This window comes from Protobothrops mucrosquamatus, unplaced genomic scaffold (assembly GCF_001527695.2).
Source record: "Protobothrops mucrosquamatus isolate PMUCROS unplaced genomic scaffold, P.Mucros_1.0 scaffold1277, whole genome shotgun sequence".
NCBI lineage: Eukaryota > Metazoa > Chordata > Lepidosauria > Squamata > Viperidae > Protobothrops > Protobothrops mucrosquamatus.
Genome location: NW_015387482.1, coordinates 108339 through 135103, shown reverse-complemented (window position 1 = coordinate 135103; position 26765 = coordinate 108339). Strand labels below are relative to the sequence as shown.

Genomic DNA, 26765 nt, shown 5'->3' with positions numbered 1-26765 from the left:
AAGGAGAAACTTCCTGACAGTTAGAACAATTAACCAGTGGAACAACCTGCCTCCAGAAGTGGTGAATGCTCCAACACTGGAAGTTTTTAAGAAGAGACTGGACAGCCATTTGTCCGAAATGGTATAGGGTTTCCTGCCTGAGCAGGGGGTTGGACTAGATGACCTCCAAGGTCCCTTCCAACATCATCATCATCATCATTATTATTATTATTATTATTATTATTATTATTATTATTAAATACCACTTGCCTATAAGCAAGAATTGATGGGACCACAAAATATACAAAGTAATAGAAAATGAAGAAGCTAAAGTGCTCTGGGACTTTGGAGTTCAAACAAACAACCATCTGCCACATAATCCCCCAAACTTAACAATTATTGAGAAAACAAAGAAGTCTATGTAATGGACATTGAAACAGCTGAAGACAACAGAAGAGAGGAGAAAGAACTGGAGAAAATCATAGAATTCTAAGACTTGCAAATAGAATTAGAACAACTGTGGCAAAAGAAAATGGAAGGAAGGAGTCAATCTCTGAACGAAGAATGCATAGCCTAAATTTGAATTTGTTTTCTAAACATGCAATATTTGTACTTCTAGATCAGGCATGTCAAACTCGTGACGTCACGTGACGTCGCGCGACGTATCGGAGCTTTTTCACCATTGCCAGCAATGGGGTGGGCGCGGCTCCTGTATGATGAAACCGGCCCGTGGGCCGGCAGTTTGACACCCCTGTTCTAGATGGATTTAGAGATACTGGGGGAAAATTAGAGTGGTCTCTCGTGTTGAGGAGCACCAGTCTTTGCTAGATATAGGGAATGCTGAAAATCAAATGCAAAGTAATGAAAGAGGATAGAAAGACACAGGATGAAAAACATCCCAGGCATGGAATCAATTTGTATAATGAGATCTGTAGGATCCCTAGTTTTCAAAATAAAGAATACATCCAATACAGGTAGTCCTTGACTTACAACCACAATTAAGCCCAAAACCTCTAAGCAAGACAGTTGTTAAGTGAGTTTGCCCCATTTTATGACCTTTCTTGCCACACTTGTGAAGTGAATCACTGCAGCTGTTAAATTAGTAACATGGTTGTTAAGTGAATCTAATTTTCCCATTGACTTTGCTTGTTAGAAGGTTGCAAAAGGTGATCACATGACCCTGGGACACTACAACTGTCATAAATACATGCCAGTTGCCAAGCATCCAAATTTTAATCATGTGACCATGGGGATGCTACAAAGAGTGCATGGTCATAAGTCATTTTTTTTCAGAGCTGTTGTAACTTTCAGTGCTCACTAAATGAATGGCTGTAAATTGAGGACTACCTGTATTTCAGAGCAGACAAATGAAAACTTCCCCTGTGTCTGCATTCATGGCCTCCCGTTCCTCTGCAGGCAGTTCCTGTGGAGTTTTCGGTTACCAGGAGAAGCCCAGAAAATTGATCGTATGATGGAAGCCTTTGCTCAGCGGTACTGTCTTTGCAACCCAGGGGTCTTTCAGTCTACAGGTACAACATTTCTTGAGAAAGAGAATGGGGGCTTCTTAAGTTGTGAACCACAGACTTTCTCTGGGTTAACGAAGAATGTGGGCAGTATTTGAATCAAACTCTGAATATTGAGTACCAGGACGTTCCTGCCATTTATTTCCCTGTGAGTTCACTGGTATTTGCGTGCGTAGCGTATTTTTCCTTCGATGTGCTGAGACAACTTTTATAAGACGGTTGTCTAGGCTGCGGCTCTTCTTTCTGTCTCCTATTGCCACATTGTAATATAGAGTAGCCTGAAATGGTCCTGTCTAAAGACTCTGACCTCTTCTGTAATAAGGTACCCACAACATTCAGAGCAGCCCAAAAGATGCGAGAGTTGCAAAACAACGAGCTGCACATTTGTAACTTATGTTCCTTCCATTATTTTTCCTATAATAATGATTTAATTCTCTAACGAGAACTTACAAGCAGAAAATCCTGTACGTTACATCTACTCAGATGCATAGAAATAAACTCTGAAATGCTTATTGAGTTCTTTGTTGGTTTCCCCTTCCTTCCCCAGATACGTGTTATGTCCTCTCCTTCGCGGTCATCATGCTAAACACCAGCCTTCACAACCCCAACGTGCGAGACAAACCCACCGTCGAGAGGTTCATCACTATGAACCGCGGCATCAATGACGGGGGTGACTTGCCAGAGGAGTTGCTGCGGGTGAGGAGTTATAGCAAAGTGAATTCAAGGCCCATTTTTTAAGCTACATGATTCTCTTGTTTGAAGGCTAGTGGGAGGGAGGAAAGAAACCACCTTTTTCAGTTGTTTTTTTACCATTGTAAACATTCTCTGCGCAGTTCTGAGATACTTTTACGTAGGGTTTCCCAGGCTTCACAACTTTAAGACATGTGGACTTCAATTCCCAGAATTCCCCAGCTAGCCATACTGGCTGGGGAATTGTGCGGGTTGAAGTCCACACATCTTAAAGTTGCCAAGGTTGGGACTCCCTGTTTGTTTTAACGTAATGGTATTACTGCAACTGCAGTTTCTTCTATATTCATTTTAAATATTTTGCTTTTGTTTGTAAGTGCGTTTTCTGTATTACAGGTAGTCCTCAACTTACAAATGTTCATTTAGTGACCGTTCAAAGTTACAACAGCAATGGGGGAAAAATGACTGTTTTTCACACGACCATTGAAGCATCCCCTTGGTCACATGATCAAAATTCAGATACTGGGCAGCTGGTTCATATTTATGACGGTTGCAGTGTCTCAGAGTCATGTGATCAGCTTTTGCAACCTTCTGACAAGCAAAGGCAATGGGGAAGCCAGATGAACTTAACATTACTAACTTAACATCTGCAATAATTCACTTAACAGTGGCAAGAAAGGCCATAAAATGGGGCAAACTTCACTTAACCAATGTTTTAGTTAGCAACGTAAATGTTGGGCTCAATTTGTAAGTGTTTGTAAGTGTCGAGGACTACCTGTATTTTATCCATTCCATTGTATAGTCCACCAAGCATGGTCACTGTGCCCTGGGAGTTCAAACAGGCATACCTTTTTTCTTGCCAAATTGGAAAGGAATATAATTCCTGCCTATAATTCCTGTCCTTCCTCCCCTCCCGCTAGAATCTGTACGACAGCATCCGTAATGAGCCCTTCAAGATCCCAGAGGATGATGGGAACGACTTGACCCACACATTTTTTAACCCCGATCGCGAGGGCTGGCTCCTCAAGCTGGGTGAGAGGCGCGCCCCCTGTTTCCCCTTAAACACTACGGCCTTTTCTCCCCTTCCCCACTACCCTGCCCTCTCCCACCACCCCACCCCATGATCTTTGCACGTCTCTGCACTCTCCTCTCTTCCCCCCACCTGTTGTGTCATTTAAAGCATGACCTCTCTCTTCATCAGATCAAAGGGATCCTGAAATCCACCCTGATGTCCCTCCCTTTCCCATAAACCAGAGATACATAGCTATTTCAAGCTCATTTGCCCTCATCAGCTAGTCACACCCTTCAGGGATTCGAACCTGGGCAGCTTGCATGTTAGGCAGCTGTATTACCCTTTTGAGCCACAGGTTCCCCCTTACTCCTGTCAGCAGAAACCAGGGAGGATATATATCTTATCTGTTGGGTGAGGCACCCGGTCTACCAAATATAAATCAGTCTGTTCTGCGTTTCGCTCCAATCTAGGAACATGTTTTGCTGGTTTCTGCTGACAGGAGTAAGGGGAAACCTGTGGCTCAAAAGGGTAATACAGCTGCCTAACATGCAAGCTGCCCAGGTTCGAATATATATATAGTCTCTAGTTTACAAAGTTTACAAAGTAGTCCAAGAGTACAGAATTATTCTACAATGTGGGTTTTTATCTACACTAATGAAATTGTTTTATGACAGAAGTTAAACTGATAGTACTTCTGCTAATTGCCCTAAATAGTGTGGAGAAGTAAAGACTGCATGGTCTGACTATGAATCCCGATTTAAGCCTGGAATATTCCATTGTTTTAACCTCCCTGTCACCCGCCCCCCCAACTTACAGATGCATCCAAGCTTTCAGTGGCCTGACGCTGGGTTTTCAATTAACTTGCCTGCTTTTAAAGGTAATTCACAAAAAATCCCAGCAGACCCCTCTCATCATCTGTCAGAGAAGATCCACCTCAAGTGGAAGGTGGGGAGAAAAAGGGAGATCTCTGCAATTCAATGGATCCCCATGGGTTATATAGGCAAGTTAATTGAAAACCCAGCTTCAGGCCACTGAAAGCCATATCTCTGGCGTCTGATGTTTTGCCATTATTGCTGGTACCTTTTCAAACCTATTGGATGCATCTGTAAGTTGGGGGGGGGGGTGACAGGGAGGTTAAAACAATGGAATATTCCAGGCTTAAATCGGGATTCATAGTCAGACCATGCAGTCTTTACTTCTCCACACTATTTAGGGCAATTAGCAGAAGTACTATCGGTTTAACTTCTGTCATAAAACAATTTCATTAGTGTAGATAAAAACCCACATTGTAGAATAATTCTCTACTCTTGGACTACTTTGTAAACTAGAGACGAAGAATTCCTCTTTGGATAAGGAGCTTTATGATGTCATTGCTAGCTTGAAGCAAAGTGGAATAGTACTCTTGACCAGAGTGGGGCACAAAATAGATAAGTTTTAGGACTCTGAGGGAAACTTCCTGTCCATCCAAAGTAGGCCAGGTGCAGTATAAGGTCCAAAGCAGACAAGGCCACGAATGTAAACTCAGTTCCAGCCAGAAGAAATCCAAAGCAACATCGTAGAGTCAAAAATGTTATAATCCTTGGGATCAGCTGTTTTAAGTGATTGGCTAAGCTGGTAATGTGGTCTAAGAGGTCCTTGGGAAACTCAACTTTCAGTCTTCCTTGGAAACACATGATGGCAAGATGGGACTCCAGTCACTGAGTCCTGGTTCCCTACCAGGAGATTGAGATAGAATAGTACAGGTAGTCCTCGACTTACAACTGTTTGTTTAACAATCATTTGAAGTTACAGATAGTTCTTGCAGTTATGACCATTGTGGTGTCCCCATGGTCATGTGTGCCCAAGGTCATGTGATCCAATTTTGGGTGCTTGGCAACCTGCATGCATTTATGACGGTTGCAGCATCCCAAGTTCATGTGATTGCCATTTCTGACCTTCCCAGCCAGCTTCCAACAAGCAAAGTCAAGGGGGAAGCCAGATTCACTTAATGACCATATGATTCACTTAACAACAAAATGGTCATAAACCTGGTCACAACTTGCTTAATGACTGCATCACTTAACGACAGACGTTCCAGTTCCAATTGTGGTTGTAAGTCGAGGACTGTCTGTAGCAGTGCTTTATTTTGCTCGGAGCAGAGAACAAGTTAAGGGATAAAAGCATACAACCGGAGGCTCTTTCACAATTGCTGGTCGAAAGAAACCCCTTTTAAGTTCTTTCACCAAGGATGTGGCTGTTTCCTATCATGATCACCTTTTCCTGTGCTTTGGTGTTTGATAGAGCATCACTAGAATGTAGTGTTTGCTGTAGGTAAAATATTATTGCAGGCCTTCTGCTGTCAAACTGACATAGAGCAGGACAGATAGACAGTAAAGAAGAGAGAAAGGATTGTGTGGCCCAAACATCGTATGTTCAAGGTGGAGGAAACAAGAGAAAAGAAGTAACATTTGGGCAACGGGGGGAAAAATAGAAGCTAGCCTAGTCACTTTCCTCAGAGGAGTTAAATGGACAAAGTGAATTAATTTTGAAGAGCTGTGCTTGGAATCCAAATTCCTGGCTTGACCAAGATGCAGCTTGCTGGACAGGCCAGAGCCCTTGGTGACTTAGTACATCTATCTATACAAATGAATGATTAGCAAACTATTGTTGCAATCAGTTTTGCCTCACTATGGAGGCCGTTAATGTGGCAACGTTGGTTGCATTGTGGTTTGCAAATGTCGCCTAAACTTCTAGAACAGGGATGTCCATCCTTAGCAATCTTAAGACCTGTGCCCTTCAACTCCCAGAATTCTCCAGCCAGAGTTGAAGTGGGAGTTGAAGTCCACAAGTCTTAAAGTTGCCAAGATTGGACCTTCCTGTTCTAGAGATAGGGTTTCCTGTAATCTGTCAAAGGTTTAAAAGGCTTTGTCATTTAGCAAAGTTATGCCTGTCCCATTTATACCCATCTTCATAAAGTTTAAAACCTTCCTCCCTCTGCCTGTCCCATTTTCCCATCCCATTGCTCCCAAATGCCTATGTCTGTGTTGGAGGATTTTTGATTTGACCATGTACTTCTACCTTATGTTGATGTAACTTGTTCTCCTTTCTCTCTCTTCCTCTCTCTTTTTTCTCTTCCTCTCTCTCTTTCTCTCCCCCATTCTCTATCCTGACTCCCCTGGTCCCTGCCTTCTCTCTCTTTGATCCCTTCTTTCCCCACCACTGCTACCCTGCCCCCCTCTCTCCTCCACCATCCCACGGCGCGGACTACATTTGTTCTACTGTCTGAATACTGCCCCCAAACCAGGAGGTAGGTGAGAGGAGGGGGCCTTTTGCTTTGCAGCTGAGAGCTGGTTTGCCTGATGCATTTTGGACTGGAAGCGGGTCTGCGGTTGGGCTTTAGGGCACGGAGGGTGGGACATGTGGTAATATCAGCTGTGACAGGGCTCAGTGGATACAAAATGAACATGGAGGAGACGCAAGGAACTAGCATTCTCTTCACCCCTAGAATGGGACATGTCTTGATGCAGGGGCAAGCATCCATTTTCTGTTGAGAGTCCTATCATTCCCTCAGTGATCATCTGTTTGGGACCATTTGCTAATTGGAGGGTGGGGCTGCAGCAGAAAGCAGTGGGTGGGGGCACCCATTCTCTCTTTTTGACATACCTGTCACCCTTCCCTTTCTGACACTTTCCCTTCTCTCTCAATCTGTTCTGTCCCCCCATCCCCCCCATTGCAGCAGGCTACCAGGTAATAGACACAGCTGTTGACGCAGGTCTGAATTGATGATGCTTATAGCTTTAGGACAGGGCTGCATACAATGAGGCTGTGGTGCCACTGGAAGGGAAGGACACACAAAAAAAACATTAATGGATTGAGAGGCTGAGCAAGTTTTGTGGGGCGGGAGAGAAAACATCATCTCCCCAAGGCGACTGAGGTGTTTTCGAGAGGTATGCAGATAGGTTGTGAATTGTCCACAATCTGCATGTCATAAATAGTCCACCTGTCTTAATGGGTTACTATTTAGTAAGGAGGCCTATCCTTTTCCCCCCTATTAAAGCGAGAGAGATCTCTATCTCTATAAAGTGGCTGCCACAGAGCATAGATTCTTGTATTTTATAATACTCATGCAGACGTCGAGATGCAACTTCTGTTGAGAGGCAACATGTTATGAATGTCAGCCTTCAAGTTGTCCTTATTTTCCCAGAAGTATCTGCCTGGCAATTGTCAGAAGCAGCAGAAGACTGGGTTACATGGATTTTGGGTGTGTTCAGAAGTTCCTCAAAGAGTATTTTGGCATCTCAGCTTTGTCCATTTCCACAGAAGAAGCTATATGCCAGTGGTGGCGAACCTATGGCACGGGTGCCAGAGGAGGCACTCAGAGCCCTCTCTATGGGCACGCGCGTCGTTGCCCCAGTCCTAGGCCTTTAGCTGGGTTTTATAAAACCTTTTCACTTTAGGCCTCTGCCGCCATGTGCAAAAAAAAAAAAAAGGTTCAATCAGTCAATTTCAACTTCTCGCGGGAAAAAAAAAGTTCTTGCAAAGTTGGAATTGATTGATCGAACTTTTTAGTCCCACCCAGTCTGCCGTTACCACTGCAGCCATGCCCACCCAATTGGCCATGCCCACCCAATTGGCCACACCCAGCCAATGGGCTACACCCACCTGGCACTCGACGATGCATAAGTGGGTTTTGGGTTGCAGTTTGGGCACTCAGTCTCTAAAAGGTTTGCCATCACTGCTACATGCTCTTTGAATTTAACTTAATTGGGGAATGCAAAAAAAAAAAAAAGTTGAAATCCTTATCCAGTGATAAGCCAGATTTGCACCCATGCATATTTACAGATTAGCTTTGCCTCAAGCTGGAAATGACTGCTGGCTTTGCAACAAATCTGAACTTATATCTTGCTTCAAGCCTAGAGCAATTGCTTGCTTTGCATGCTAAAAGCCCTGCTTTTTCTGAAAATGTAGGTTGTGTTCAGAAGAATCAAGTGCTTATGCAAAAGCTGTTTTCTCTCTGGAGTTGAGAACTTTGTTCAGAGAGGCTAGAAATTTCTCCCAGACTCCTCCACAGTGGCCTTGTTTAAAGCAGATTTGCTTGCGAGACACAGCTATGCTTTGTTGGACCAGCTTGTCTTAAGTCAGTATATTTGCTTTTTAAAGTGTCAATTTATGCTCAGTGATAACCCTGATATTTACTTGCTAAAACACGTCCAAACTGACAATAAATTAAATCTACTCCCACTATTGTAAGCTTCAGGACAGCCTTACAAATCTCAGCATAAAAAGGATCTTGAATTGTATCCATTCTCATGTTTACATTAAAAAAAAATAGGAGACAGTAAATTGGAAGCCCTCAATGCTCATATAATAAATCCATTGTTGGAAAAGGTACTATTTTGCAAACTCCTAGAATCCTTTCTAGCTGTGTTTCATTACTTTGACTCAGTTTTATGTTCTTTTTGTCTTGTTCTTCCTTCTTTTATTTCCCCTCATGTGTCTTATATTGTTTCTGAATTCTTTATTGCATTGGCTTTGTTCATAAGCATGGCTTCCCGCCCCAAAATATGAAGGTAGAGAAAGTTTTGTGAGCAAAGTAAACATAGATGTAAAATGAGAACGGATTCCCCTTCTTGTTTTCAGGAGGACGGGTGAAGACATGGAAGCGACGCTGGTTCATCTTGACTGACAACTGCCTTTATTACTTTGAATACACCACAGTTAGTACAGTTTCCCTCTGCCACCCATCCTGCACTCCCCCTATTAGCAAGTGGGAATCTTAAGAGTCCTAGGGTTTGCAATTCAGGGAATCAAATGGCCCAGTTGGGCAGGAAGGACTGTGACAACAGGATGGCAGTCCAGGAACAGTGGCCCACTTGGAGCAGAGAAGCTGCTCAAGAAATATTACTTTTTGCAAGAAGTATGTAGGCAGAAAGAAGGCAGGATACAGCAAACTGTTCCTCTTAAGCTCTGCAAGATTAACAGCCGATGCATAACTGCTCCCGCCATGATTTTTATGGCTGCAGCCAAAATCAGCAGTAACTCAAATGCAGAGCGCCAGGGCTGTTCCAAGTCCTGCAGTGCTATAGTGCTATAATAGATGAGTACATTATGAGAAGCTAGGCAGAGACTGCCACCTAGTCTCTCATACTAGTGAAGAGCTGGTTTCTTTGGGTTAAGACTCCAATCTGCTGTATGAAATCTATATCATCTGAAGTCATTAGATAATTATGGCAAGATCAAATCTGGGTCGGCCACCAGGACCAGAGATTTTGGACTCGCACTGGAGCCCATCTTGAGGAAGCTTCTCTCTTTTGGAATATGATTTGGCCTATTTTGTGAGTCGTGTTTATGTGGTGCCTTCCTACTGGCTGATTGATGTGTTGATGGCTGACAATTGGCTGTCATTTCCTTGTGCTGCGAAACCCTCGGCTCCTAAGTACCTGATAAGCTGGTGGTAAATCAGCACTCCTGTTAACTGACAAGGGGGCCCGTTTCCCAGTTTTCAGTCACTTCCCTGGCTAACACGCCAGTCAGCCAATAGGAAGGCATCACATAAATAATGATTCACAAAATAGCCCAAAGGACATATTCCAGTAGACAGGAGTTCCCCGAGGATGGGCTCCAGCACGAACCTGAAAGCTCAGAAAAGTAAAACTCTGGTTCCAGTGACCAACTCAGATTTGATCTTGCAACATTATCTTGGGGCACGTATATTTGCCTTCATTTGTGAGATATGATTATTCTCACTCTTGATTTTACCTTCACAACTGCCTTGTGAGGGAGTTCCAGCTTAGAAATAATGAATCTAGTGAGTTTTGTGGGGGAGCGTGTGTGTGTGTGTGTCCAACATTAAAACTATTTCATCACAGCAGTGCTCATTCTTCAAACTCTAGAAAAGGTCCATTTAACACAGCCTTTCTCGAATGTGTGCCTTCCAGACACACTGAGAATACAGCTCAGAGAATTTCCAGTTAGACTAGCTTATGGTTAAAAATCCTTGGAGCTATCATCCCAAATTGGGGAACTAATTAAGCGTTGCCCTCGAAAAGATTTCTTGGAACAGATGCTTTCAGAGTCCTAAGTCTTACCTACCCAGATTATTGGGCCTATTCTGTTTCATTCATATTTTTAAAATCCATTTTTAGGATAAAGAGCCAAGAGGCATCATCCCATTGGAAAACCTAAGCATTCGGGAAGTAGAAGACCCACGGAAACCAGTAAGTGGTGCTGCATTATGATTGCTTACAGCAGGGGTCTCCAACCTTGGCAACTTTAAGACTTGTGGACTTCAACTCCCAGAATTCCTCAGCCAGCAAAGCTGGCTGAGGAATTCTGGGAATTGAAGTCCACAAGTCTTGAAGTTGCCAAGGTTGGGGACCTCTGGCTTACAGCATTGCTAAAGTGGCAGCTTGCTGAATGAGATTCTTGGTTGGCTACACTTTGCAGAAAAATTTATATTTCATTTTTCTTCTGATTGTCTGCCTTGGACCAACACTCCACAAGTAAAGCTTGGGCAGGCAGGCAAATAAAGCAAATCTTGAAGACACTGGATGGGCAGAGAGTTAGCAAAAGCTTTTTTAAAAAGTTCTAGGAGAGATCTCTTCATTTACCTCTGTTCCATGTGGTTCATATGGTTCACAACCAAGCTCAGGGAGCATCAAGGTCTCCACAGTTCAACCCTGAAATACAAGTATTTGTTTCCCTTCTCAAAACATTCTCTTTTATTTCCCTTCTCTGTACCCCCCAAATCAGCTGGAAGGCATTTTCACGAACTGTTTGCAAATGGCTGGCCTTTTAAAGGCTTTCTCTTCCTTTCATCACTCTTTTATTTTATTTTTGTAGAATTGTTTTGAACTCTACATTCCCAATAACAAGGGCCAGCTAATCAAAGCCTGTAAGACTGAGGCGGATGGACGAGTGGTTGAGGGGAATCATATGGTCTACCGCATCTCGGCACCTACACAGGAAGAAAAAGACGAGTGGATTAAATCCATCAAGTGAGAATAAGACATTGTTTCTTTTTCAGGATTCTTGATTCCCAGCTGTAGCTCCTGATATTCCACTTTGAATTTCAAGACTTTGAAAGGAACTGATTGAATTTCTGTGGAGATTAACCCAAACTTTAGCACAGAAACTTCACAAGATGTTATGATGACCTCCCCATAAATCTTAAATTAGGGATCTCTTTTTTCCTGTTTTTTTTTACCCTGTCTATTCTTCTCAGTTAATATCTGTCATGCAGAGATACTATTAAATTAGATTTCTTCTTTCCAGGAAACTTTTGGTTACATAATTCAGAAATGAAGAAACTGATAGAATATTCTTAATATAGTCCTTAGAGATTTTGGAGCTAGAGAAAGAGAAAGAAAAACCTGATTTGGTAATCTTAGAAGTGGTTCAATTATGTAAAGTATTGTGGGGGAAGAATAAGTTAAGGTCCCAAGTTTTAATCTTTCCACATGCATTAAGAATAGGAACAGTTGAAAGAGGCTTTTATGCAGTTTAATAAAGGCTAAATGTTTCATTCAACATTCTGAATAGCGCATAAATTCATAGTAGGATTCTTGGAAAACCTAGAGCTAATAAGGCAAAAATTTAATGTCGTAGAAGTACCACTTCTCTGCAGTAGGATAGAGAGGTGGGTAATGCAACATCTGTGATCAAAATATTATAGCCCATGAAGCTTAGACATGTCCAATTTGCTTCCTTTAAAAATAACTTAGTAAGTTACCTATTGTAATCCTTAGTCAAAACTCTCTCACCTTAATCCATTGATCTGAGGTTGCATTTCCTCATTGCAGTGCATATAGCAAGCTTCCCTAAAGAGCACACTGTTTGTTGTGACTTAACATGTCAACAAATATGTATAAACATACACTTTACTTCCTTTCCTTCCTCTCCCTTTTTCTTCATTTCCTTGTTAAGAGAATGTTTAGGCCACTGATTTGATCCAGTTTAGTTGAAGGGTTAGTCTGCGTAGGTGTATAACACAATGGGTGGAGCTCATAGAGTTAAATTGAGCTAAAAAAATGTTATGGGAGCCCAACCACTATCTTAACCTGTTCTGCAGAGCAAAAACATACCATGGCATAATTTCAGATCATAGCTTGTCCTGTGAACACAGAAGTTCTCTTGACATCAAACTAATCTTGGAATGATGTGTGTCATATAAAAGAGACCATTATATTAATGGCTAAGCAGGATTTGGAGTTTGTACTTCCAGATCTACCCACCAGCTACGCTGCTCGAGGTTTAAGTGGGGATGGAGGGGAACACAGTCCCTTTCCCTCTTTTGTACCTGGCTCCTTAATGCTCCATATCACACTTTTTTCGCAGGGCTGCTGTAAGCGTGGATCCTTTTTACGAGATGTTGGCTGCCCGCAAGAAACGGATCTCAGTGAAACAGAAACAGGAGCAGGCATGAGGTGGGGATTAACTAGTTCCCATCCTTTCCCCTCTGTGTACATCCTCCTGTATCATCTCTGGGATCTTCTGACAAGCCCACCTGGGTTGAACTCCATGAAACCAACCATTCCTATTGTGGGTCCACCACGCTACTTGGCATGCCAGCATCCCACTGCCTCCACTCACTCATCTCCCCAGAGCTTCCTCTAGCCCTGTGGGGGTTTGCCAGTGGGACTTGAGCTTAGGAACTGCCAAGGTGCGGCAACTTCAGGGAATGGATGCATCCTTTTGTGTTTTGAGGCAGCTTCTCCTCCAGACTGACTTAACCTTCAGCCTTCGTCAGACAGAATCAGATGGCTTCGAAGCATCTCAGTTAACCCCACCCCACCTTGACTAGGGGGCAACCAACTTTGATCATGGTATAAAGGAGCATTTCCTACTTTGAGTGGACTTCTTCGTTCTGCTTCCCAACATAACAGCTGGTCTGCATGTCTGAGAAGAAGAAAAAATGGAAAAACCCCTTCAGACTATTGGCAATTTAGAACGTGGGGAAGCCCTTGTTTTCCCTCATCAGCTACAGAAAAACCGCACCTTGCGCACCTAGGCCAAGCACATCAGGGAGTAAGCTAGCATGTCTTTCGAACTGCTAGTTTTTCTGTGTTTCAGGATAACTCAAGTCATTTAATTTCCCCCAACTGCTTCCTGATGCCGATAATCACAGGAGCATTTCTGACATGCTTTTCTCTACAGGATGTCCCTTCAAGTTTGTTGCCAAACCAGCCACTGAAAGCATTGTCCTGGGTCTGGCACACTTAATGTTCATATGTATTCCCCATTATCTGGGCTTAACGAAAGGAAGTAAACAACACCAACAACCAGCTGGGGGCCAGAGAGCCAGACAACGAAAGTATACGCACTGACATAATTTTGAACAATAATTGTTGCCTCCAGCAGGAATAACTGACACACATTTGTAACTGACAGCTCATAATTCTTCATTGTTAGGCCCAGAAATCATGGTTTCCAAACTTCCTTGACTGCCAAGCAACAACTGACTCTTTCCCCTCAGTTACTTATGAAGTCATTAGAACATTGCCTCTACCACTAATTCTCCCTGCCCTTTCCTGCCTCAAGGGTAGCAGCAACATACAGTATGTGAGGCTTCCTTCTGTAGTTAATTCAATACATTTTAGTGACTTACAAAGGAATTCAAATGAGAACACTGCCACTGTCATGTTATAACATGATCATTAGGACACTCCCTAATTGGGCGATGACAGTTCTGTTTCCAGTAGAACTGCAACAAGAATCGCCTCTCCTTTCTGCATTGTCTTTTCTAGAATCAGATTTTTAAAAATAAATAAATTCTGGAAACAGTTTTCTTCAGATAACAATAAGTCATTATGCTATCAGGATGGTTAAAAGACTGTCTCTCCCATTTTTCCAGAACTCATTGATACTTACTTGTACATTCAGGTTATAGGATCAGAGAACAATAAAGAAGGAAGAGAGAATGACCTTATGAATTGGAAGAAGAATTAGTCTCTGTAACTCCCTTTTTGGTTGGGTGTTAAGAAGTGCAAAGAAAAGGTAGTCCTTAATTTATGACCAGTCTCTTAGCAACCAAAATTCTGACAGATCCCTCTCCCAGTTGTACTTACAACCCAGATTCGAAGTTCCAACAGCTGGGGCCCCACCTCACCCTGCAGTCATGTAAATACATTTTGGGTGTTTGGCAGCCATCTTGCATTTATGGCCATTTTCAGCTTCCAATTACGTGACTGAAATTTACCAAGGGGTTTTTTTTTCCCAAGAAACTGGCATTTACGTCTGATTCCTGGCAAAAATATGCCCATTGCAGAGGCCACAACAAATGTCATGAATTTAGGTGGGTTGTGTGATGACCCTGTTTAACAACTAGCAAAATGTATGACCTTAATTCCGGACTCAGTTCTGGTCAAGGCTACCTGTAGTTGTTATATTAACACCTTTCCCTTTTCCCACCCCCTAAGATTTTAAGAAGTTTGCTCTTCCCAGTGATGGCCTCACCTCACCGGCCAAGCCTCCCCAGGCCCTCTCCTAATCGAGGAAGTGGGATATTGTACCTCCTTATCTTGCAGCTCAGAGCTACAAATCTAGTCTTCCACCACTGCTTTTCCTCAGGTTGTCCTTTGAGTATAACACCTCGGGGTCTGAAGGCTTTTTCAAACCCCAAGTTGAGCTTTCTAAATTGCCAAGCACTTTGTGGCACATCTCAGGCCTTTGCGAAGGAGTAGAGCAAAGTCCTCAGGAGCTGCAAAGGTCTCTAGCTCAAAATTATAATATCTTCGTCCTCATGCATTTCAGCCTAATCGGCATCCCCTGCCTCCCAAAACAGCCACATCAACTGCAGCAAGTTCAAATCCTGTTGGATTTAAACACAAAGCATCTTCCCCCAAGTTAGAAACACTGAGATCAGAATAAGGGGTTGTGTTTTATTCCATTTAGAAGAAAAGCATGAGGAAAAAAAAGTTAAAGGCAGCCAGTGAAAACAAAGGGATTGATATTAATTTTCAATCTTTATATGGGCAGGTGAAAATAAATACCAGAAAATCCAGGATACTCTAACGCAGCATTTTCCATCACAACCCTTTAAGCAGTTCGCTCAAAGCTGACCCATCTGCTTTATACCTGCTAAAACCCATCCTAGGAAACCCCTTAATCCCTAATCCTAAAGGCTGGCTGGGGAATTCTGGGAGTTGAAGTCCACAGATCTTAAAAGTTGCCAAGGTTGGATAGCCCGGCCCTAACCCATGCCTCCTTTTCAATCTTAATTTAATTGCCTTCCCAAAGTGGCTAGCCTTTCCCCTTTTTAACTAAGGTTTAATTCTATTTCAGATCTAAATGTGTAACATAATCTTGTAGCTGGCAACGAGGGAAGAGATTGCCTTTTTTCCAGCTGTGTGTCATGACCAAAATTATTTCTCCCAAGCTATGATTTGTGTAGAGATGGGAGGCAGGGGAAAACTCCCTTTATTTGTTTGAAGGATCAGTTTTTACCAAGACTCTTTACTTACTTAATAATGATCAATTCCCCCCCCCCACACACACACATACTTTCCACCCTCAATATTGCCCTTGGTTTTTTGACCTGCCTTCTGATTTTATATCGAAAAGCATCTTTGTACATTGGGACTGAGTATTACTTGTTCTTCAGCAATACAAATAGTCCTCCATTACTCTTCATTGTGGATTTGAATATCTTGTCTTGTAGGAAGGAGATATAACAATCCCCCCTCCCTCCTTACTCCCGAAGACAAAAAGAGAAAGACGGGCATTTTTTGTTTCAAGAAACTATGATATTTCCTTTGATGGTGATGTTTTTGATTTATTTGTTTTTAAAGGAAATGTTAACTGTTATTTAAAAAATTAATGTATACATCTCTGGATGATATGTAAACACCACAAACTTATCTATATTTTGGCTGATTCGTTGTTTTATTGTTATATTTATTAAGGACCTAAGATGGCCAAAGGGGAGAAACTAGAGTTTTGAACTCACAAACATTTGCCTTCTCTTAGACATCCTTTTTTACTTAGGAAAGGGGAAAAAGGAACTCCACTTAAGACCCAGATCTGAAAAATGCCAGATGAATTGATGAAATATGACCTTTCATGCCAGTCTGCTGTAAGGGAGAAAAAGCGGGGGTGGGGGAGGTGAGGTGTTCTGTCTACCAAAGGCTTCCCAGAAGCCAGGTTAGATCTCAGCATTGGATTCGGGGTCACCAAGGAATCCTTGAGGCTATTAATACAGTGCTGATCTTGCACATCCGTCTCACTGCCAAGGGACCAGATGTAATACAGTAAATACCATTGCTAATAAGATTGTAAACAGGCGAGTGACCTGTTTACCCCCTTTTCTCCCTAAATAAATGCTGAGTTTTCTTCTTCTGAATTGAACATTTCCTGGTATTCTGCAAATGCGACATGAGGGCTAATAATTTATTTTATTTATACCCCGCCTTTATTATTTTTATAAATAACTCCAGGTGGCGAACATACTCTTCCCTCCTCCTATTTTCCTATTAATAGCAGTTAATACTATTAATAGCTTATATCCTACTCTCCTCTAAGCCCGGGAGACCTGGTTACAGGAAATCTGAAGTTTTATGCGTTGTGTCAGCAAATATTTCATTGGGTAAATTCACCTTCATTTAGTGGTCTCACCTGATGGGAGATAAAGAATGTTACTTAATATCAGTAGCTCTGATGAGATTACGGCTGTGGTTTTATTGAACTTGCATAGGGAAGAAACAGACTTTCTTAAGTAAAAACTGTTATGTCCTGGGCCTGCTGAGTCATTCAGCAGGTCCAGGAGGCTGCAGAGAGGCCCGGGCAGACACGTGAATGCCCGGGACCAGACAGGCTGTCTCCCGCCTTGTGCGCATGCGCAAGGCGGGAGAAATGCCTTGCATTGATTGGCTGTTACTGTCCCTGCAAGGGGGTATAAGAACAATCCGCGCCATTTTCTTTTGGTTCTGTTGTGAATGGAATAAAGACAAGATTGTTTGTTACTCCTGCTCATCTCAATGCCTATTTGGAAACAGAACATTGGCGACGAAGGTGGGATCTGCTGCAAAGAAAACAACAAATGAAGATAGGCTGACTCACCACGGAAGGCCTGAAGCGCTGGGAAGTTCGGCGTCCGGAGATTGCGACTCTGCCTGCCAGTACGAGAACGCTGGAGGAGAGCTCGGCAAAAGGGACCCCTTCTCAACCTTTGTAGCAGGAGGCGTTGACGAAGCTACAGGGCTGTAACGATGTCCAAACTGGGCCGCCTGTCGGAGTTTGACACAGCTCATCCAGAACGCTGGAGCTCTTACGTGGCCCGGGTAGAGAACTACTTGTGGGTAAACAAAATCCGAGAAAACGGCCTCAAAGCTGCTACTTTGCTGTGTGTCTGTGAGCAAGAGACTTTCGATATTGCAGAGAATCTGGTCGCCCCAGCACCATTTGAATCAATTGCTTATGCTGAGCTGAAAAGGATGCTTAGAGAACATTTTGAACCGAAGCTTTCGGTGATTGCATGGCGACATGCATTCGAGCAGAGGGACCAGAGGCCTGGTGAGTCTGCTGCGGATTTCATTGCTGAGTTACGACAAGCAGCTAGGCCATACGAATTCAAGGACCTGGAAGAGAAACTTCGGGATCGTTTAGTTTGTGGACTGAGAAATCGTGAGTTGCAGCAGAAGATCTTCGCAAAGGAAGACATCTCGTTCCAAGACGCGTTGAGAGAAATTTCAGCAGAAGAAGCGGCGGGCGGAGCTGTGAAGGCCTTGTGGCTCGCCAAGAACCCTCCAAGTGCAATCTCCGTCCATCAAGAGGTCGCTCGAGAAGAATCCGAACAGGATCCAGAGATGGAGGTCGACCGACTACAGCAGCCAGTGGAGAGAAGGCCTCAAGGGCTCAGAGACAAGACAACCTCATTCCCTCGGTGTTTGGGATGTGGAGGACGCCACAAGCGCTCCGATTGCCGGTTCTGCTCCGCCATTTGCTGGTCATGTGGTAGGCAAGGCCACATTGCCTCCGTCTGTTTGGGTCGCCAGAAGGACCGGTCTTCGGAAGAATTACTTCAGAAAGGTACCAGGGTCCCCAGCCAGAACAGGGTGGGTTTTTGCGCGTCCCGGATAAGCATTTTTAAAACCGGGGCCCATAGGCCACTCAGGAAGAAGCTTCACATTGACGTGAAGTTGCAAGGGGTTCCTTTATCGATGGAATTGGACACAGGGTCCGCTTTATCAATCATTTCCCAAGACACTTTCAACAAGATTTGTTGGAGAAGCAGCCTACGAGTTAAACTCAGGCCTTCGAATTTAATTCTTACTGACTTCCAGAATTCCAGAGTCAGCGTGAAGGGGGAGGCCACGCTCAAGGTGCAGCGTAGGAAGTTTGAAGGGTTGCTAGATGTGGTGGTAGTTGGGGGTGATCGCACAAGTCTTATTGGACTCGATTGGTTCGAGGCTCTTGGAATCCAAGTGACTGGACTTCACAGTTTGCAAACGACAGGCCTTGCAGAAGTTTGCAAGGAGTTTGCTGATGTGTTCAGTTCAGAGCTTGGCTCGTACAAGGGGACTCCCATTGCTTTACATCTAGACCCAGCCATCACACCCATTAGGATTAAGCCCAGAAGGGTGCCCTTCACGTTGAAGAATAAGATTAATGCAGAGCTGGACAAGCTGCTCCAGCAGGGCATCCTAGAGCCCGTAGACAGCAGTCCTTGGGAAACCCCAATAGTCACGCCACTGAAGGCAAATGGGGAAGTCCGAATTTGTGCAGACTATAAGTGTACACTTAACAAAGCCTTGCAGCAGCACTCGTACCCGGTGCCCGTGGTGAGCCACATTCTGGCTTCCCTCAAGGGAGGCCGCGTTTTTGCTAAACTTGACTTGGCTCAGGCTTATCAACAATTACCAGTTGATGAGGCAACGGCTGAGGCCCAAACAATTGTAACACACCGGGGAGCGTTTAAAGTTAGAAAGCTGCAGTTTGGGGTTAATGTAGCCCCTGGTATCTTCCAGAGTGTGATAGAGCAAATGCTTCGCAATATTCCAGGTGTTTGCCCGTACTTTGATGATGTCCTCATCGCTGGGGAATCATCTGAAAATCTGGCTGAAAGGCTTAGAGCTGTCTTGCTGCGTTTCCGCCAAGCGGGGCTGAAACTAAAGCAAGACAAATGTAAGATTGGAGTCACTTCCACAGAGTTTCTGGGATTCCGTATTGATGCTGAAGGCATCCATCCTGCTGAATCTAAGCTTAAAGCAATTCAGCAGGCCCCAAGTCCAAAAGCGAACTTCAGGATTTCTGGGACTGTTAAACTTTTATCATTCATTCCTACCTCACAAGGCTGCAGTGGCTGAGCCGTTACACCGGCTCTTGGATAAACAGGCTCCATGGCTGTGGACAAAAGTCCACGAAAGGAGTTTTGCAGAGGTCAAGGCCTTGCTATCCTCAAATGCGGTTCTAGCGCATTTCAATGAGCATTTGCCTGTGTGCATAGCCTGTGATGCATCCCCTTATGGGATTGGGGCTGTGTTGAGTCACTTGAAGGCTGATGGGACACAAGTCCCTGTAGCCTACTATTCTAGGACCCTGTCATCTGCTGAACGTAATTATGCACAGATAGATAGGGAAGCCTTGGCCATAGTGGCTGGAATAAAGAAATTCCATGACTTTCTTTATGGCCGCCATTTCACGGTCTTTACAGACCATAAGCCTCTGCTTGGGTTGTTCACAACCAATAAGCAAACCCCACACATCATCTCTCCTAGGATGCTGAGATGGTCAATTTTCCTGTCAGCATATGACTTCACACTGGTTCACAAACCGGGCAAAGAAATGGGCCATGCAGATAGCCTCAGCAGATTACCTCTACAGCTAGTAGAGTCAGATCCAGCTCACCACATACTTTCCATTCAGGAGTTGCCTGAGTCTCCCCTCAATGCTAGGGACGTGGCTGCTGAAACAGCCACTGATCACACGCTTACACGCGTGCTGACATGGGTGCTGTCAGGATGGCCTGACACGTGTCCTGGCACAGAGTTCCAGAGTTTCTGGAAGAGGAGGTCCGAGCTATCCACCTTCAAGGGGTGTGTCCTATGGGGTAGCAGGGTAGTCATCCCGGCCTCATTGAGGACTAGAGTCTTGCTCTCTCTGCATGAGGGACATCTGGGAATAGTCTGGATGAAGGCGCTTGCGCGCAGCCATCTGTGGTGGCCTGGGCTCGATAAAGAGATTGAGGCCCAGGTCCACGGGTGCACTGTGTGCCAACAGTCCAGGCCTGAAATGCCTCAGACCCTGTACATAGGTGGGAGGAGACACAAGCCCCTTGGTCGAGGGTTCATATCGACTACGCTGGGCCCTTTCAGGGGCAATTCTTCCTTCTCCTCGTGGACAGCCACTCCAAGTGGCTAGAGGTCATTCCAGTCTCCTCCACTACTACTGCTAGGACCATCCAGGTGTTGAGAGGGATCTTCGCCGCTCATGGACTTCCAGATGTCCTTGTCTCCGACAACGGACCCCAATTCACTTCTTTTGAGTTTCAGGCTTTTCTACAGGCCAACATGATCCGTCATGCCATGTCTGCACCGTTTCATCCAGCCTCCAACAGCCAGGCTGAGCGGATGGTGCGCACCACCAAAGATGCTTTAAAGAGAATTACTCATGGAAACTGGCATCACAGGTTGGCTGACTTTCTCTTCTCACACAGCACCACACCGTGCACAGCCACTGGGAAGAGCCCAGCTGAACTCTGCTGGGGTCTCAGGCTCATTACTAAACTGGACAGGTTGCACCCAGACCAGGTGTCTTCACAGGTGTCACAGCCGCGGGCACCTAGGAAACTACAGGTGGGCGATCCGGTCTGGGCAAGGAACATCTCTGGGTGACATCAGTGGTATGCAAGGTCTCTGGGCCGCTCTCATACGAAGTGGCCTTGGACGATGGTCGGGTGATCCGGCGACACATCGATCAACTGCGCTGGAGGCTTCCCAGCCACACTTCCGTTCCTGGCTCTGGTCTCGGGGGGGAGGAGGACCACAATTACGATTGTGGACCATAGTATCTCCGCGAAAGCGGAACTTCCCAGGCGCCAGTAGGGGGTCTTGCCATGGAGGCAGCTCCTGACTCTGGCACTCCTGATTCTGGCACCGGCACCGGGTCAATGGGACATTGCCCGCAATTGGTTTTTCAGGCCAATCCTTCTGCTGGTCTTGGGGAATTCCACCCCACCAAGGAACTCTGGTCTGGGTTTAGAGGATCCAGCCAGTCAGCAGCATGGGAGGTCGCCTGAGTTGAGAGGACATCACAGTCCTGGCCTGCCTAGCCTGGCAAGCGAGCTGGCAGACCAGGCCATCACAACCACTCCAAGAAGGTCCGGGCGAGCCAGAGGTCCACCCAAGCATTTACAGGAGTATGTAAGACTCCTAGCAGTAGGTGGGCAGGCGTAGGGTTACTTAGAAATAAGAACGCGCTCAAAAGAACAAGTGTTCAGTTATAGTCATGCATAATAGTAAATTTCCTTGTGGGAGAGATAAAGGATTGATAAGGTATTACCTGTGTAATAGTAAAGTATTATGTTTTGAAATAAGAGGGGAGGGGTGTTATGTCCTGGGCCTGCTGAGTCATTCAGCAGGTGCAGGAGGCTGCAGAGAGGCCCGGGCAGACACGTGAATGCCCGGGACCAGACAGGCTGTCTCCCGCCTTGTGCGCATGCGCAAGGCGGGAGAAATGCCTTGCACTGATTGGCTGATACTGTCCCTGCAAAGGGGTATAAGAACAATCCGCGCCATTTTCTTTTGGTTCTGTTGTGAATGGAATAAAGACAAGATTCTTTGTTACTCCTGCTCGTCTCAATGCCTATTATTTGGAAACAGAACAAAAACTTCCTTTCTGAAATCTAAAAGAATGGTCTCCAGATCAAGATTAAAAATGTGTATGGTAAAATGGTTACTTTTTTATTAGTGCTTTTGTTCTAAATTCACAATGGAACATTAAGGAAAGGTGGCATCTTAGGTTTCTCATTATCCAATCTCTCCAATTTGGTGCCCTCCAGAAAACCTGGGAATGGAACTACAACTCCCAGAATTCCAAGTAGACAATGCTCTGAGGATAACAATCCTAAGTCCACATCATCTTTAACTAGACCATGAGCTTATTCTCCTAAAAATAGGCTCTGTTTTGGGAGCATGTGGGATGTGCTGTTGAAGGAATACTAGGGTACTTATAAATAGTAAGAACAAAGACACATGGAGAAGAATTGTAGTTTGTTTGGCAAGTTTATTGCATCCGGTTGCTATAAGAAAATTCAAGACAATTAAAATTATGCATCCCTGTCCTTGAATAAAATAACTACATTCTCTCAAAGTGAGGCAGGGCACCTGTTATTTGCAAGCAAAATCTACACTATGGAATTCTAGGCTAAAAAGATTGTGTGCTTCTGCACATCTGTATACATACGCAATAGAAGAAATTTGGTGGTGTATTCAGAAAGCAGTGTCTAGTTTTTGTCTGCTCCCCAAAACCAAGCTTTTTTAGGTCTCCCTTTTAAGCCAAAACATGTAATATGGAGGATTGCTATGATCAGTTGCTCAGCAGTGCAATTAATTTAGACTTTGGATTTAATGGTTTACATTCTTCATTTTTCCTACCTTAAATGGTCATCTTTATTAAAATACCTGCCTCAAGATAAGCTAGTCCTGTAACATTTGGATCCTTTATTGCTTTTTTTTTTTAACTAAAATTGTGCTCCTGCATCTTTACTGCTGATGCTGTAAAACTAACACAGATAATCGTATAACAGTTATATTTTTACAGCATTTTCTAAGCAGATTCAGGCACAGCAGTACTGATCAAAATTGCAGTACAAGGGGAATTCAAACATCACTTATGACTATCCACACTGAATGCTGGATATATTTGTTTTTGTTTTTGAGGGTTTAGATATTCCTCAATGAACCTTTGTCTTTGTCCTCTCTATATATAATGCTGAAAACAGAACACCACAGACATTTCTCCTCACATATCAAGCAAGCTCTATATATTCAGCACAGATTTCTACTGGGTGATGACTTTTCCAAAAAGTTTGAGCCTTGCCATCAGTTTGCACGAATGGTGTTATATTCATTCATGCAATATGAATTATGCTATATTGACCCTAACTAGAAGATAGAACCATCCAACAAAAGGAATTCCACAACTACAGGTAGTCCTCAACTTACGACCATGACTGAGTCCAACATTTCTGTTGCTAAGCAAGGCAGTTGTTAAGTGAGTTGCACCCATTTTACAACCTTTCTTGCTGCAGTTGTTAAGTGAATCACTGCAGTTATTAAGTTAGGAACACAGTTGTTAAATGAATCTGGCTTCCCCATTGACTTTGCTTGTCAAAAGATTGCTAAAAATAATCACATGACCCTGGGACACTGCAACCGTCATAAATACAGGCCAGTTGCCAAGCATCCNGGGTTATAAATAAAAAATCAGAACCCCTGTAACATTTTGTGGATGAAGCGAGGGGTTACGTGACTACTTTTTCATGGAAGTTTCCCAAAACAGAAGGATACGACTTTACAGCTGTCCCAGATTCCAGCTATTTCATTCCCTCCTTCCAACATTTTCACCTTCCACTGAGCGTACTTGATTCTCATCTAAATGTTTTCTGACAAGTCCCTCTCTCAATGCATTTCCTTTTTCCTAACAATTTCTGGCAGTGGAGTATACACTTCCCCAATCGGAGCCTCGCCTTTGGATCCCGACCAGGTGGGAGGCAGAATAAAAGGAAGCCGTTTAAAGGCGGGAGGAGGGAAAATCCTGAGGTTGGCTTGCTCCCGATTCACGATGAAAAAGGCAAAGGGAAGCTCACAATTTGGGCTGGCAGGCTGGCTTGCTGGCTTTCTCGCCCGCGCCAACTCCCTTCTCTTCGCTTGCAGCCGGGCGATTCCGAGTTTAAGCGCAGCTCCTGGCAAACCCCGAGGAAAATCCCACGGATGGGGGTGGGGAGACTCAATTAAGGTGCTTGCAACCCCCCCACGCAAGGGCAGAGACCAACCCCACGAATGGCCATCCTGGCTCATGCCCGGGCAAAACAGCAACTCTGATCTAGACCGGGGGGGGGGGTGTTCAACAGAAAGGAGGCGAGTGAGTGAACAACACCTCGGATGCACCAGCCTGTCTTCTGCTGCCCACAGCAGCCCCCCTCCCTCGCAAGCCACTATTCATTTAGCAGCTGCGGATCCGATTTTGCCAACCAAAAATAAAAATAAAAATACCCGGGGATTGGGGGGGGCGCAGGGGAGAGAGAGAGAGAGAGAGGTACCAAGTCTACGCCTTGCTCTAAGAATGCGCTTTCCAGTTTTTTTTTAAAAAAAAAAGCTAAGATTTTAAAAAAAATACAATCCAAAAGCGCTATTTAAAAAAGCAATTGCACTGAATGCATCAAGGCGAGCTGGCGGAAAGAAAAGATGATCGCCAGCGCTTTTATTCACAGACACCAGATTTTTTTTTTCTCCAGATCATAAAATGTCCATTCCTCCCTCCAAAAGAGAGGGAATCAAAATACAAAAGGAACCCACCCCCACGGCAAAGCCCTCCGGCGTGCTGATTCCACAGCTAACAACCCTTCCTTCCCTCCCTCCCTCCCTCCTTCCTCCTCCTCCTCCTGCCTCACCCCCCCTCAACTCCCCGCCAGCCCGTCTCCCCTCTTCCACCGAGGTGCGAGCGACTGCACGCAAGCGCGATCTGGAGCAGCTCCACCAGCTTCACAGATTCCCCGGGAAGATACGTCACGGACGCCAATGTCCGGGCCGCGGCTTCTGATTGGTGAAAAGGCTGGGAGAAGGCGGGCTGAGTCGTTGGCTCTTGCTAGCTCTACCTGAGAGGCGGGGAGTTGCTCCTTTGATGCTTTAAGTCTTACCATTCTCTGTGTTGTTTTTATCCGCCTGGAGATGGATAGAGGAGCGGTGTCTCTGTTCCTAAGACCATCGGAAATATATGTTTTCCGATGGTCTTAGGCGACCCCTGTGAAAGGGTCATTCGACCCCCAAAGGGGTCGCGACCCACAGGTTGAGAACTGCTGTTCTAGAGTCTACTCTAGAGTCTGATCCTGCATATCAGATATTTACATTACGATTCATAACAGTAGCAAAATTACAGTTATGAAGTAGCAACGAAAATAATTTTATGGTTGGGGGTCACCACAACATGAGGAACTGTATTAAAGGGTCGCGGCATTAGGAAGGTTGAGAACCACTGCCCTAACCCAACCTTTCCATTTTCATAGACCTCCAGTCACCTTTAAGATAGATTGGGTTAAACATCTAACACAATGATATACAACTGTTTTTGCTGTGATATAGCAGAATGGTCAACATGGTTTTTGCAGTGATGCATAATAGCACTTTATGATATTCGCAAAGTCTGACCTAGGGCTTCTAGAGCTGGTTAACACGGCCTCTAATTTTGGTTCAGTCCATGTCCAGATCTACATCCAGGTTATATTAGTTCATTCACAGTTGGAACATTTTTTTCAAGCACAGCTTTATTCAAGTTTAGAAGAGATATATACAGTACATAAATACTATTTAAATTAATGGAGGGTGAGGGGAATGGAAAGAGAGGCAGAAAAATGGTGAATTCAGAAAAAGTTAAATACTAAGATTAATATAGAAGTATGTCTTTCATACACTATACAACTCTTCCTCTAGACCTGATGGGTTTTGGCAATGATTTCCTGAGAAGAAGGTAAAGGTCCACTAAGCTGGTAGAAAATGTCTGAACAGAAATGCTGAGATTTGTTTAGTCATATGTCTAATCTATAAGAAAGCCATACAAGCCATCCTTTGACATTTTGATTGTCTTCATGAGCCATTTTGGTGTGTAGAGCTTAATTCTAGATAAATGAATGAGTCTTTGAGAATTTGATTGATTGATTGATTGATTGATATAGTGCTCATCTCACCTACATGACTCTAGGAAGCCTACAAGAAATAAAATAAACAATATAAAAAATAAATAAAACATGACAGTCGGGCATCATCCAACCAATTTACCTGGTAAGGTGTTCATCTATTTCTCTAAAGATTCTGAAAAAAAAACCCAGCAAATTCTTTTTCCCATTCCTCCCTTGCATATTTTCAGATGTTACTGTAGAAAACTACTAGTCAAAAATAGGATTTTGACCTATCATAAATATCTTCCTAATGGACCAATGCTACACATCAAGGCCTTGAGAATGAAGTGTCCTATTGGCCATATTGTCATCATGGGGAACTTTATTTTTTTGTTCCTGCTCCTACATTAAGAAAATCCCAATACATAGTATAGGTTTATCATAGGTGGGAATGTTTCTTATTCTGAAAATTGCTCAACTTCATAAAACATATATTCCAAATTATACTTCACTGTATTTGTGGATCTTAAGATTTTCCTGCCATTAGATGCTGCATACATACCCATTTTCTTTTTGTTGCATGCATCCCAAACATAAAGGCCCCCATTCTTTTGTCAAGGAACCCGGAAATTTTGAATTCCCAACCCTTTCTACCACTGTATGAAATAAACCTTGAGGTCCTCCCATGCTTTGCCTTTAACCATTTGGTATCTTTCTCTTCCAGAGAATACTATGTCCATGTTTCTTTGGTTGATTT

The 26765-nt window shown here is 44.0% G+C and overlaps 1 protein-coding gene and 1 pseudogene across 2 annotated transcripts in view; both read left to right on the top strand.

Annotated features, from left to right (window-relative positions):
• The window catches only part of LOC107292154 (cytohesin-2), a 21364-nt gene extending 8752 nt beyond the window's left edge, over positions 1-12612 (top strand). The window contains exons 6-13 of one of the 2 annotated variants that reach the window (XM_015821217.1): positions 1396-1508; positions 2050-2198; positions 3110-3221; positions 6485-6487; positions 8821-8897; positions 10326-10397; positions 11023-11177; positions 12517-12612. In XM_015821217.1, the coding sequence (XP_015676703.1) occupies positions 1396-1508; positions 2050-2198; positions 3110-3221; positions 6485-6487; positions 8821-8897; positions 10326-10397; positions 11023-11177; positions 12517-12604 (769 nt within the window). In that variant the 3' untranslated portion in view covers positions 12605-12612. The remainder of the gene's footprint in view (positions 1-1395; positions 1509-2049; positions 2199-3109; positions 3222-6484; positions 6488-8820; positions 8898-10325; positions 10398-11022; positions 11178-12516) is intronic. The other variant, XM_015821216.1, reaches the window with a different exon arrangement.
• Positions 12613-17384: 4772 nt separating this feature from the next.
• LOC107292152 lies at positions 17385-24943 on the top strand (annotated as a pseudogene).
• Positions 24944-26765: the final 1822 nt, after the last annotated feature.